The sequence below is a fragment of the Haliotis rubra genome, unplaced genomic scaffold (genome assembly GCF_003918875.1).
Source record: "Haliotis rubra isolate DU_JTF1 unplaced genomic scaffold, ASM391887v1 Scf1735, whole genome shotgun sequence".
NCBI classification, from domain to species: Eukaryota; Metazoa; Mollusca; class Gastropoda; order Lepetellida; family Haliotidae; genus Haliotis; species Haliotis rubra.
The window spans coordinates 85,114-100,251 of NW_025765709.1; the positions used below are offsets into that span (position 1 = coordinate 85,114).

Consider the following 15,138-nt stretch of genomic DNA (forward strand, 5'->3'; position numbering starts at 1 on the left):
ACAGTCCCGGGTTGAAGTTCTTCGTTGTCTGAAGAGACTGCTGCAGGGATGATGCATCTGATACTGAAGAGACGTCATCTAAGGCTCGCTGCCCTCGTGAAGAGTTGACGCTGCTGCTATCTCTGGTACCCGATGTCTGCGTTGATAGAAGGTCTTCTGTCAATGTCTGCGCTGATACTAATGGCGATGTAGCTGTAGAAGCAGGCTTCGTCTTCTTACTGACGATGGTGACTTCAGCTATGAGGATGGGTGGATCATCATAAACATCTGCTTCTTCCGGATGAACAATCTCAGCTGAGAAAGACCTCGTCTTCTGTGTAGAGCTGATCTTAGACTTCGCTGAAGTCTTCATGGTAGTAGCCTTCTTCTTCTGCGAAGATGATGATTTAGCCTTCTTCATCTGCGATGAGGTCAGCTCAGTAGACAATGATCTCTTATGGCCTCCGGTGTTCACCCCTGGTACATCGACCTGCTCCTGAGAAACTTTCAGCAATTAACTAGAATTATTAATATCTGCAGCAGTAGTTAACACACGGTTATCAGCGCAATCACTCGATTTAGACATGACTTGTGAATACCTACGTACCCAGTCCTTAGCACGTCTATGGATGGAAAAAAGGTAATTAGTAAATTCAACAGAGGTTAAATTTACACAAAACCTACAGCGAGAGCTGAAAGATCATGAAACAGTGCAATTAGGACATAATAAATGAGGGTCAGCAGCAGATACTTGGTACTCACAACGAATATAAGTTTAATGAAATGTAAACATGAAGAAAACACATGTCAAACAACGGAAATATAAATCAAATTTCCAACCGTAAAGTAAAATATATTCCTAAAAACTGTATACAACAATAATTTTGATGTAAGGTCCAAAATTATAAAAGGATATGTGCCGGATAGGGTCCCAGGTGCTCTCACAACCGCACTCAAGGGCAAAGAAGGAGAGAGTGACAAATATGGCCGATCATGTGACCATTTGGGCGCCAAAGGGAGGAAAGGGACGCTACTCTTGGGTGAGTGATTTTACGTCCGCTTTTTTTAAAAGGGAACTTAAAGGGATTTCAAGTGTTCCACTATCATTCGCAAGAGGAAGGAGACAAGCATAATTAGCATGAGTCAGGATAAGTAAAAATAACAGTGGTTATATTCAGACCTTTGACCTTACTGGAGAATAATTCAGTTAATTAATGAATACCTGACAACAATTGTTTCAATTATGTTGTACTTTCTCCAAAGATAATTGATAACATCTTGAGATGACCTTGAACAGTGTCATCATAACAAACTTCTCTCGGACATATTTCAATCAATGAACCTGTGATAACGTTATAAAGTACTCCACATAGTAACTCAATAGAATCTGTATACGGCAATAGGAAGATAAATATTCTAAATATATATGTGAACCAAGCCAAGCCGAAGACCCGAGTTCGAAAATTTTAAAGTTTGACAGCAAATATCTCAACAACTAATTGTTTCAACACTTCCAAATCTCTTGTACAGATGCACAATCGAATTCCCAACAATTTTGCCTGGATGGGTCAAGTCGCTAAAAAGTACCGTTTGGCAGTTATTTTTGTTTTCAGTTTTTGGCCATGTTTTTCAGCAGTTTTCTGAGTAGTTCGCTCCCAAAATGTGCAAATTCTGTACAAAAAGTGCCAGTATGGTAGATAAAGGCTTGGTGAAGGCCAAGAACAACTGAGATACAGCTTTTTAAAGAGGGAACTGTTTCTTCTCCCGAACTTCTTAAAAAGAAACATGACTCCAGCGACCCCGACTGTATTTGGAAGATCCGCTCACCTGTCAAAAACGTGTTCTGGCTCCGTTTTGACGATGATTTCTAGCCCTCAGATACAATAGATAGAACTAAAGCCAAGGAGCCCTCATCGTTGCCTGCAACTATATTTCTCAAATGTTTCTATTTTCAACCATTCCAACCATTTCTATTGTGAACCAGACACAGTATGAACATGATTTTACCTGTTTGTGTTTACTGCCTGACAATGTGAGCTGCTCCTCCAGGATATCCCCCACATCACCATTGTGACCCTCCTCTAGAATCACCTCCTTGATGCTCACTGGCTCCACGTCCCCATTCTCTGGCAACAGGACAAACACTGATCAGCTGGAAGACCTTACTGATCCATTCTCCTACTCTGAGTTTCATTCAGCCACCATTTGTCACATCTTGCAGAGTCCAATCAAGATACTGTACATCTGTACTGTGTATGTTTTCTCGCAGTCTAAGTAAACTTAAGCTCAGTATTATTCGTTACACTGCTATACTGAGAGTCACAAAACCTAGTAGAAGGTCGCGTCAGCTAACCTTTGAGTGACCTATGACCGTCCAATCAAACGAGAGACACCCGAACAGATTTTACCAATCAGACGACGACTATCAACAAACGAAAATCCGCATAAAACACAGATATTTGACATGCAGTATATACGCTTAGGGGTTTCTAATAACATGGTTACTATTTGATTATATTTTCGTAAGATGACATCCTTGAATACTGACAAACACGCTATTTTCAGTGACTGTTTACTCATTGCGTGTATCACTCGGAAGCGATCGAGTGGAAAATAGCATTCGGAATCTTCGAGATTTTTAGGTAAAGGTGCAAACGGTATGTGAGAATGTTAACTTTCGCAATTTGGTAAGCTGTGTTCTGATTAGTCAGTCCAAAAGGTTAGCTGACGCGACCTTCTACAAGGTATTGTTAGACTCAGTATAGCAGTGTAACGAATACTAGTAATACTGAGCCTAAGTTTACCTAGACTGGTTTTCTCCATCTGCTTCGAGTCACACAGTATGCACATCTAAATAAACATCTATGATAGAATGGTTAACTTTCACTTTCAAAACATCCTAAAACGTAGCTCCTGAAAGGCATTTACTGATTTAGAAGTTGGACGAACATGAATACATGACATGTTTTATGGACAACTTCTTTTTATTCTTTATACGACGTTTCAGAGCTAATTCTTGCTCCTTCATCAACGTGTAACACAATTTCCATTGTATAGTTATCATTTGTTTCTCTGGTTGTACTGCTCCACGTATTGTTATCAAAGACCTGCTGAGATCAAGCAATACACCTGGACAAAAAACGTTGATGTATAGATATTTATTACCTACGAGGGCGAACATATCAGGGTAAATATGTTTCATACGATGCCCTAGGGCAAAATATCACTTTGTCATGGTGACGTGACGTCATGAACAAGGCTATGACGTCACATTTCTTCTGTGACGTTGAGTTCTACTTGCAACGACGGTGGGTAGCCAGCCTGTGTTTGAAAGTAGATTTGGGTTTAATTTCCTCAATTTGACGACTTCGGTAATAAACAGAATATTATATTCAAGCCCATATCGTACTATGTTTACGACACTCGTGCCTAAATATCGGTATATCCCTCGCTCTTGCAGGGGACATTTAGGCACTCCAACATTTAGGCACTCGTGTCGTAAACATAGTATGACATGGGCTATCATATAATATCCTCTATGTATTGTCATACACCTCACTGTTGCCGTTGTGGTAGAATATAGATCTATAAAACTATGCAAACAATATACAGGAGCAGACAAAATAGGTCAGCTTGTTCTGATAACAGAAGACTGGTCGTTTACGCTAAGAGGGACACAATGTTGGAGTGTGTTACTGAATGGGCATTATCAAGGGGAGGAAACTATTCAGATAAATCTACACAATTACCTCCCTTGAACTTCCAAGCTTTCATAAATGTAATGCTGCAATACAAACAACCCTAAGTGACTCATTTTGGGACCCAAAACAGACAAAAGACCTTTTCTGTTTTAAGAAACATTTCTTTTGCCCTGCCCATGATTATCAAAAGATCAATACCTACAATAGTGTAAATTACAAAATCTATAGAAATAACAGAAACCTGAAAACACTTTTTAGGCCACACCAATTTTATTTCTTGTTTTGCAGATCCGCAGGTCATATTTTTTCAAGAATAAGAAAAAAAATATTTTCATATATGTTTTATATACAGAACCGTTACCTAAATTTGTGGATAACCTTGATTCATGGATCGCGAAAATTATCATGCTATCTCGTAAATTAAGTCTCGTATGACGTCACGAAGCAGTACTTTTGATGTACATAGAATGCCACTCCTCGCTGACAAAAAAGTTCCAAATCTCTGCATTAGACGCAAGCACACTAAATCTAATTGTCCAGCACTGAGATAAATAGCCCCAGATCACTAATACTACCATTACCAAATTATATTTTTACAAAATGTCAAGTAAAAAAGACACCGTTAGCTCAAACTTTCTCACTTCTCGTTGCCTATTTTTCTTGGTGTCAATACCTACTGCAGTGGGATGTCGTACATAGTGGTATAAAGTAACCGACTAAGTAATCCACGAAACAAGGTGGCATCCCATTTTGTGGGCACACGAATTGGTGTTGATTGCAAATGGCATCCGTAAACAAACATTTCATTCACGAGGGGAATATTAGGCATTTTCAATTAGCTGAATCAATGAATAACATAATCAGTAAGTATACAAAATGAAATCATGCAATTAAAATCTGAATTTGGCCGCACTTCCCTTATAACCACGGATCAAGGTTACGCGAGTGTATATATATTTTAAATTTTAACCCGACCATCGGGCAGGTGATTTTGAGAATCTGGCAGTCCGTGTTGAAAATAACCCATACCGGCGGTGGCGGGCGGGAGGTCAGGTAGGTATTTCTAACGCTGCTATCAACACGTACAATTGAGGGCGGTAAACAACAGGACCACTTTACCAGTATGTAAAAGTCAGACTTGTGAGATGGCTACGCAACTTGTCCTGTCAGAATGCCAAGAGAAGCTATACGAAAACATATGCAACTATTCCCAAGTCAGTTCTCAACACATCTTTCCCTTGAGAACCATTCTACTCCACAAGACGGACCCTACTAGAAGAGTAAGATGGTACATAAGTTGTCCATTCTCACCTATCCCGTTGTTGTGTTGAGTGTCGCCATTTAGCTGGAGTAGGTCGTCCCTGTAGTTGTGCATGTATAGCACATTCTCCACGTAGTACACCTCCCTGTAACACCAGACAGTGACCTTAGTGTCACCAGGACTACATATCTCAGGAAGAGTGAGTGAGTGAGTGAGTGAGTGAGTGAGTGAGTGAGTGAGTGAGTGAGTGAGTGAGTGAGTGAGTGAGTGAGTGAGTGAGTGAGTGAGTGAGTGAGTGAGTGAGTGAGTGAGTGAGTGAGAATTTACGCTGCTGTTAGCAACATTCCGGCAATATCACGACGGAAAACACCAGAAATGGGCTTCACACATTGTACCCAAGTGGGGAATCAAACCCGGGTCTTCAGCGTGAAGAGCGGACGCTTTAACCACCAGGCTACCTCACCGCCCCCTCTCAGGTACAGAGTGATTATGTATGTGTGCATCACAATATTCCACAGTACTGGAACAGTACTAAATAGCCAACTGGAATGAAATGTTATTGAAATTTATGAAATAAATACCATTATAAACTGATGTGCAGATAGAACCCATGAGAGCTGATCAGCCTCATCACCTTAGTTGTAATCTCACAATACTCATACCTGAATGCAAAACATTCAAAAGACGAAACATGCAACTTTATGCTATACTCTTATTATCACAAACATGCAAGTACAAAAAGCAGCAATTTTCATCTGATTGGATATCACTGACATATTTGTGTTATGTGAGACATACTCTCAAACCCTATGGTTCTCGCACCAAATAACAGCATATAAGTAGAAACTATTGAATTTTTTGAGTGATAACTAAGTTATAAATTGATATGGAAAACACAAGAAGAAGAAAATATGTGCACTTATGATAATATACTGAGGGAAAACAAAGAAGGGATCACATGAAGGCACAAGTGTTCCCTTGTTTTTTCCCAGGTTTCTTCACAAGCTATATGATACAATGAGTTGAGTTGGGCTTTACGTCACATTGGCACTATTCCAGCCATATAGTGACGAGAACAAGTCTGCATTATTATATGATACAAAGCTTGTGAAGAAACCTGGACAAAAATAAGGGAACACTTGTGCCTTCATGTGATCCCTTATTTGTTTCCCTCAGTATATTTACCTGGCATAATGTCAATTGTTATGAACATATTTTTACTGCAGTATAAACAGAGGTAACTTGCATTGCCATGTATGTATGGGCAGTGGTAAGGGAGATAACTCTAAAACTCTAGGGAGTGTAGTTCTATGCCGCTTTTAGCAATATTCCAGCAATATCACGGAAGTGGACACCAGGAATGGACTTCACACATGGTACTCATGTGGGGAATCTAACCTGGGTTTTCAGCGTGATGAGTGATTGTGTTAACCACTAGGCTACCCCCATTGCTCCTATACAGCAATAAAATAAATATGTGTTTTGACGGTAGCAGCAACTTGCATGTGTCTTTTGGGAAGGATGGATGATGTATTCAGTTAGGTTGTACTGGTATTTTATTTCAACAAGATTTATGACCATCCGGGTCCAACTAACATTTCACCTGTCAAATACCAGTAATTACAGGTAGACAGAAACCCAGATGAGCAGATAGTGAACTTTCACCTGACCAGTACTGCTGGCCTTCACGGCGGTGGGGTGGCCTAGTGGGTAAAATATTCGCTCATCACACTGACCACCAGGGTTTGATTCCCCACATGGGCACAATATGTGAAGCCCATTACCGGTGTCCCCTGTCGTGATATCGCTGAAATATTGTTAAAAGCAGCGTAAAACCAAACTCACTCACACACACTCCCTTCACCTACCTGACCAGGGTATCCAGGTCGGTGTTACTCAGGTTGTTCAACGACACTATAGTTTCTGCATCATTTTGCAGTTCTGGGAAAATCGAGCCAACCCTGAAATAAAGATGGTGGTAACACTACTTACTCAACAGATATCTCCCCAACGACTCATGAACATCTCTACCTTACAATCCAGCCCATCCTATACACCGACCTCAACAAACTGGTGATCTCACAGGCCACACAACACGCTGCTCCCAGTAATGGATTGGTCCCATAGAGATACTGTTGCCAATAACTTATACTCTGACCAACTCACAAATAAAAACACTGTCTTAACTGCACTCAAAATAGAGAAGTTAGTGAAAGTTATGCAGTTTATCAGCTTATCATTTCTCGTAAAAACTTAGCATTTTCTTAAAATGAATGTTATCAGGTGAGTAAAATTGTGGTTTCTTACCTGACATAACTTTTGTCATTCTGATGTGATCTTGACCTAGTTTTTCATAACCTTTAGTTTAGCTCAGTATTCATTCAGTGTGAACACTCATTGCATTTGGATGTAAATAAGTAAAATTTTATTCAAAATGCTTCACTTTGGTGACATGATCTTGGCATTTTTTCGATGACCTTGTACTAAAACAAAAGTTAATCAGTGGTGGTGGTGTGTGGCCCGGTGTATAGACCTCAGGTTACAGTCAGGTGAAGTTAAGTAACGTTGGACGCAGACAGTCCTTGGATGGGTGGACCACCTCCATGGTGTAGTGGTTAGAGCGTCCGCCCGGAGTGCAGAAGGTCGCGGGTTCGATCCCCGACCGCGTCATACGAAAAGACGTTAAAATATGGTACTTGTTGGTCCCTGCCTGGCGCTCGGCATTAGTGGGTACAACAAGGACTGGTCGGCTCGGAGTCAGTATAATGTGTCTGAGTGGGGTATTCATGATTAACTGCGGCATGGTATCTCAGTGGGCTAGCATTATAAAACCAGCTTCAGGCTGGGCTAGTACAAGCAGCCGCACATACACATACACACGCATGCACGTCGTCATATGAGCGAAACATTCTCAAGCACGACGTTAAACCCAATTTCACCTCACCTCACCTTGGATGGGTGAACGTGTTTGGCAGCTTGACTCCTCAGAGTTTCTAGGACTTCAGTCCTGCCCCACAATGAAGCACATGTGATACATGTGGTCTCACCTTCGGCAAGTGAGTTTGTTCAAAATTGCATCTATTCACCTAGCAGAAAATGGGTACCCGGTAGGATATGTCACGTAACCACTAACCTTCTAGCCTCACCGGCAGCTTGGGTTATCCGGGATAATAATAATCAGATTGTTTGGGCGCTTCGAGCATGCATTGTGCATGGAGAATGCGCATGATAAATGGTCTATTAATTATTTAATTACTGATGTAAAGATGTACTGTATTTTCCATATACTGCACAGTAATCCTACAGGTTGTCTAACTGCCAGACACTTTCATAGTGGGTATGATGTTACCATGGCTAAAACCCACCTTGTTAGGAAGATTCCCTTATGTGCTTGGATGTGCTTGCTGCCATTGGTCACTGTCAGGTCTGTGTGGATCTCTTCACTTAACATGCTGAAAGTACATCTGTAGTAATATACATGATAATATATCTACAGTTACAGGATCACGTGTCTCCTGTTCAGTAATCAGTAGTAATATACATATACATACAACAATTACAGCATCAAGCACCTGGAACTTGGTTAAATTCAAGCGATTTTCATATCTGTGCAAATCCTGGAGTTATTCAAGTATTGACTTACATGATTGAGGGCTGTGTACAAGTGACTACCTGAGAGTGGGTCACTCATTCGAGCGTGACTGCCTGATCACAGACAGGGATGTTCTGCATGTCACACAAAAAAGTGTCTAAAAACTGTTATTTATGAAAATAATTTAACAAAATTTGCTTAAAGTAAAATGAATTAAATATTACATCATGTTGGCACCTCCATTGTTCATCCATGCACGATCATCATGAAAATTTACCATAAAACATCGTCCCGCAGTTGTTGTGCTAATTTGGCCTTGACACGATCTTTTTTCTTTGATACATTTATCTAGAAATGCAGCACTCTGATACCCAGTGACCGTCCTTGAAGCCTGTTCCTTGGGGCGGGCCATGGTGAAGCTGATTGTGGGAGAGCTGATTTCTTCTCATAGGTTGTCCTCATCACCCCTACAAATAAGAAGACATGGTCATCAATATTCCCTGCTACACTGTTCTGTTCCTATTTGGTTCCTATGTTTCAACTCCATCAAGGCATTCATGTCCTGAAAACACATACCAAATTTGCTTTCCCTATCTATAACGGTTTCTGAGAAAATATGTCCCCATTGGGGATACCGTGCACTAAGTCAAGAAACGCATGACAAAGGCCATAACTTTGTAACAAACTGTAACACGGTTTTCGTTTTTTCAACTCCATCAAGGCATTCATGTCCTGAAAACACATACTAAATTTGGTTTCCCTATCTGTAATGGTTTTTGAGAAAATCTGTCCCCTGCATCTCAGACAGACGGACGGAGATCAAATCCATATCACCCTCCCACTTCGTGGCGTGGGATAGTAACAGAAGAGTCTAAAGTTATGTCAAAATGCCAACACAACCATAACACAATGAAGGTCATTAAATCTGACCACACGGTCCATTTAGTTGTGTCTTACAACCTGAGTATGCTGCTGGTGATCAGTTTGAACCTGGAATCTACACTGGGTTCAATGTGAAAATATTAGAACATATAATGCATTTTCCTTGTGAAGTTGAAATGTGGAGGCGTAACAGAATTCATTAGGAATTTCAAACTCAAAAGTATTATCAGATGCAACCATGGCAAATAAATTGCTATAGTTTCTAATAGCAAATATTCGCATGTTACATTAACATGATAAAAACCATAGCTACAATTTGTAAAGATTACTGACTAACTACACAGCTGGGCTAGCTTTATAGAAAAGCTACTTGCACAATATATATACTGGAAAAAATAAGTTAGGGATATTTGATATTTTATCAGTGTGTCAATGAATAAATAGATCATTATTCATAATTTCAAAATTTACATATATCCCTAACTATTTTTGTCCAGTATATTAATAATCCCTGGCATATGGCTGGGAGGCTCTGAGCATGGTTAAACACTGGACTGGATTTCCCCACCACATCTAGCTATTTTTAACTAAAATGGAAAAATAAATAATGTCGACCAACATAATCATTAGGTTGTATAAAATTATATATAATTTCCAATGATGGAGATCATGTATACACGATATTAAATTGTTGTATATATTTAATGTTATATTCCTAATTCTCACGACTCTGTAACATGTGCGTGTGTAGGACAGGTTTCTGAGGTTTGTTGACGCAATAATTGATACCTACGCAGTCCTGGCGCCTCTAGTGCGTATTACGATGCACTTAGTAAAGCCAGCAAGCGCACCTTGCACATGCCGTGCACAACATGCTATGTGATACAACAGTACAGAACCATATACTGTAATCCATTCCGGATACGCCCTAACCCTAAACTGAATGAATCAATTTTATAAACGCCTTACCTTTCTTTCCAAACAAGTCACCAGATTTTCCTCGCATTTATTTTGTTTTCAGTCATGACGGAATATAATCGATGGGAGGCAACTCTTGGTGTATGTATACTGCAGACCACAACATAAAACAGATTTCATTTTCCAGCGTGAGGCTGCCAGCACTTTTGGTACGCGCGACACGGGGTCGATGGGGAACTAGTAGACTAATGCTTAGTCTCTGAATACCCTATTTATAATTTTGATAGTAACAAACAAGCCCATTTAAATTGAAAAGGAGCCCCATGGAGACCAGAGATCCCTGAACCTGAGGAAATCTAGACTTGCTTGATTTAGGGCTTTGGCACTGCAGAGAGGCTTAGCAGTAGGGAAAATAATGTGGTTCAGGGACTGTGAGACAGACTAGGGAACTAGTCAAATGGGCCGAAGGACAAAAGGGCCGAAAAGTGCCAAGTCAAAAGGGCCGATGGAAAAAGTCAAAAGGGCCGAGGTGAAAGTCAAATGGGCCGTGACAAAAAGTCAAAAGGGCCTTATTCCTAGGCATATTGACCGAACAGAAAAAAAGTTTAGAAATGCTTTTACGAGGCTAACGTATTGTGTTTTAAATGTAGAACTAAATAAAATTTGGAATCGCACCATAGCGTGATATTCGTTTAAGTAACATGGAAATAAATAAGATTATTCCAAAGTCAGAAAACCCTCTTACCGATGTACACATCGGTAGTAATGATGTTAACGATATACTCTTGTCTGTAGGCATTACTTAGGCACCTGCTCCGGGCGGTAGAAGCAATAAAGTTCTGAAAATGACCTCAATCCAAATAACAGACCCTCTAACAAACTTGTTCAACTTATCATTTTCCCAACATCTGGATAGAAGCGTTAGTTATTCCAGCCTTATAGAGTCTCCCTGGTTATTCACATTCGCTAGAAAGGTAGTTTGCGTGAATGCTCTAATTAGGCCTCACTCTTACTAGTTCTTCAGCCAACTTCTTGGAAAAATGTATTTTCTAAGTTGTATTCAATTATTTTAAAGATAACATCTTACTTTCAGACTTACACTCGTGATTTATGCTAGGAGATTCCACAACAATCAGCTTACGTTCTAGTGCGATTTTACAGCAAAAGACATGGATTAGGATAAAGAAATAAGAGTTATATTTTTGGATGTGAGTATAAGTGTCGATAAAGTTTAGTACAACGGATTAATTCATGAACTTTAGCGTTGTGGCATCGACGGCAATTTATCAAAATGATTTAAAAGCTATCTAAACAATAGAACACAAACAGTAGTAATGTTTCAGCTCGTTAGGGTATCCCAGGGTTCATTCCTGGATCCCTTATTGTTAATAATATACGTTGATTATACAACGCATGGAATAAACAGTAAGAAGTCAATATAAGATATATGAAGTAACAAACGTCCAGCCCCTATATAAGTAAAAGACGATATAATAAAAACAACAGCAACTTTGTTCTATTAAACGACCAACAAGTTCACGCCTGAATACCTTAGTGATTGTATTCCACCTACAGTGACCGATACCAATCAGTATAACCTTAGAAACCAATCTACCACCCAAACTTTACACTGCAGATCAAACCATTATGAAATTTATTTACCTGATAATATCAAAACTATGGAACGGATCTCAAAACAAATGTATTTGTTCCGACTGTTTTTCCAGCTCTTATAAAGAACGATTAAGATGGAAACCAAACCTTGTATATATGTTTCAATATAAAATACAAATTCGTAAATTATACCCCCTTAATTGTACATTCCAGACTACGACATGGCTATAGCGTCTTTAAAATAGACTTGGTGTTTTCCAATATAAACTTCCATTATTCAACACAATTCATATCAAACAAAACTATACAAAACGTCCTTTAAACAAACTTACGATACATGCTTTTTCCACTGAAAAAAATCGCAACACACGATTTGTAAAATTGATATGACACACATGCTCGTGTAATCATCCAATCATCTCTCTAAATGGAAAATGATTTATGGCGAAAAACCCTACCTCTGCTACAATCTGCATTCGTCGCTGAATGCACATTTTTGCTCCACCATCTAATACTTGTTCTCCTTAACACTGTTTTGGCATCCTATGCGGGCAAAGAGTATAAAGTGTCTGTAGGACATGTTAAACTTTTTATTTATAATTTAAAAAAACCCCAAAACCCATAGAAACCAACATTTGTTAAACTGGTGTTTTAGTCATTCGCAAGTTCCGAAGAGTTATTTTAGTCATTCGCAAGTTCCGAAGAGTTATTTTAGTCATTCGCAAGTTCCGAAGAGTTATTTTAGTCATTCGCAAGTTCCGAAGAGTTATTTTAGTCATTCGCAAGTTCCGAAGAGTTATTTTAGTCATTCGCAAGAACCGAAGAGTATTCCCATCACTTAACTGTGCATAGTCCGGTTCTTACAAGGTGTTTACAGTAACATGTTCTCCGTTTGTCTAGCATCAGCTATGTCATATCACTGGAAATAGTTGTATCAAATAGAACAGACAATAGGACTTTTAAAACAACCCATCGTTTGTGCAACTGAACCAATATTGATAAGGGTACGTTTATTTTATCAATATAAGACGTCCATGTTTACCCTATAATTCCGCAGTCATCACCTTACTGCTCAGTGTATATGACTAAGTACGTATAATCAAATCTTTGAATTGCATTTAAAAGTGGAATGCATAAGGAAAGATTTATGGATGTCAACTAATTTATTGTGAATAACACGCCGCCATCAGGCGATGAAGGAGAAAGCATACACTCCGAAACATCGTGTTATTCACAATAAAGAAGTTGACATCTATAAATCTTGCTTTTCTTACGTATAATCAGTCTGGAGTAAGTAACTGACATGATGTTCGCATTGTTTTAAACTCTCGTGCCATTTAATGATCAGTACCATTATGTGTTTGTGACCCGTGGCTTGATATTGCCGGTGATTGGAAAAAAAGTAACAGGAACAAAAGAAACGGAAAAAAGTAACAGATGTTGCTAGGAAAAGAAGTAACAGGAAAAAAAGAAACACTTTTTCAGTGTTTTTTTATTTATTTATTAACAAAGTATAACAAAACAATTACAAGCACATTTTTACATCCATAAGCAATGTTCTCAGTTCTCAGTTCTAACTAAATGTTCTTATTGAGTCTAATGTTCTAACGTTCTGACCAACCCTACCAGACAGGAATTCGGAGATGGACAGGCTGCCGGCTGCTTAGTGTGAACACAAGGTCTTGAATCTACGCTGGAGTGACTCCATATTCTTCTGATACCATTCTTCTACCTCCTTGTTTTGGGCATAATCCCAAGGGCAGCTTGTTGTTTCATAGTTTTTGTGAGACTTTGGTCTTTTTGGAACCATTGTATGGTCTTCCACACGGAAGGATGCTGTTAGCCTACCAGGTTATGATGAATAGTTTACTTAACAAAGTTATTTATACTATCAAGTAAGCTGAATAGGTGATAAGTTGCTCATTAAAAACAAGTAACAACAACAACAACTTAAATAAGATGATCAAAGCTCAAAGCTAATTAAGTGTTTATAAGTATTTATATAAAAATTGTTACTTTTGTCCCGTTACTTTTTATCCTGTTCGTTTTTTTCCTGTTACTTTTTTCCTACATTCGATATTGCCATACGCAGAGCTGGTACTCTCTCACAAGAGCATGCAGGGTGCTGAACACCTAGTCTTCATGGTTCCTGTTTACTGGGACCAATCTAGATATTCAAAATATAGGTGTTGCATTTGTTGTGAGGAGTTCGCTTAGTGTTATATCTCCGAGATATTTAAAACCAGTGCTGATTGTCGGTAAAATATTTTACTGATTAATTGAAATACAACTAACCACAGAGTATATATACTTGGAAGCAACAGAGCATTCAGATTAATATTAATTTACATAGGCGGCGTGTCGTTGTCTCCGAAGTGACGTCACTGACGTCTACGGGACGTTAGCGTTGACGGGTTTGCCTCTAATCTACAGAGATACTTGTCTTCCTTGGGGCCTGATCTAGACCCCGTGATGTCCGCACCCAGAGCCATCTGTTGAAAGTAATCTTGAACCGATTACGTAGACAGGCACGTTTATATTTTGACGTAACATTGTTGAACTGGAATGCTCCGACCACCCACGTGGCCATGTTCTCGGACCTAGGGGCAGGTGATCGGCACCTGGGTCCAAACATATTTAGTTTGCGGAAGTATTGCGTTTTAAACCCAATGTGTCCTAGTATTATATGTATATGATCTCTGGAAGTGAACATCGACCTTTTTGGCTGTTTATGACAATAGCCAATATGCTCTTAGCGTGCCATGTCTGCGCTCCGGCTTATGCACATCGTGGTGACACGCTCGCATTTTACAAACAAAATTGCTCATGTCATTTTATTTATACACATTTCCCAGTTCTATAATCTGATAATGGATCTCAAGGGTTGTATGACAACAGCGATTAGGTTTTTAATGTCCTGTTCTGCCAGCCAGATATCCTGTCTGATGCAAGGGAATTTAATTATATAGAACCCCTGTTTGATGTATCGCATCACTGACAGGATGTAATCGTGGTGGTGCGCTTATACCATATAACTCAAAATATATTTTGACCATGCAGGTCACACTGTTACCTCACATTTACATAAAAACGTTTACATGAATGAGTTTATTTGAGATGTATACAGAGCATGTCATACATTTCAAGTGGCCTGGGTAGAGACAAAGTGGAACATCCATCTGGTTATTGGC

At 39.3% G+C, this 15,138-nt stretch overlaps 1 protein-coding gene across 1 annotated transcript in view; it reads right to left on the reverse strand.

Annotated features, from left to right (window-relative positions):
* LOC124272846 overlaps nt 1-10,462 on the reverse strand; it is a 31,251-nt gene extending 20,789 nt beyond the window's left edge. Inside the window, 6 exon segments of the mRNA XM_046708066.1 lie at nt 1,987-2,105; nt 4,992-5,086; nt 6,810-6,902; nt 8,307-8,393; nt 8,811-9,000; nt 10,385-10,462. Coding sequence (XP_046564022.1) covers nt 1,987-2,105; nt 4,992-5,086; nt 6,810-6,902; nt 8,307-8,392 — 393 coding nt within the window. The 5' untranslated portion in view covers nt 8,393; nt 8,811-9,000; nt 10,385-10,462.
* Nucleotides 10,463-15,138: the final 4,676 nt, after the last annotated feature.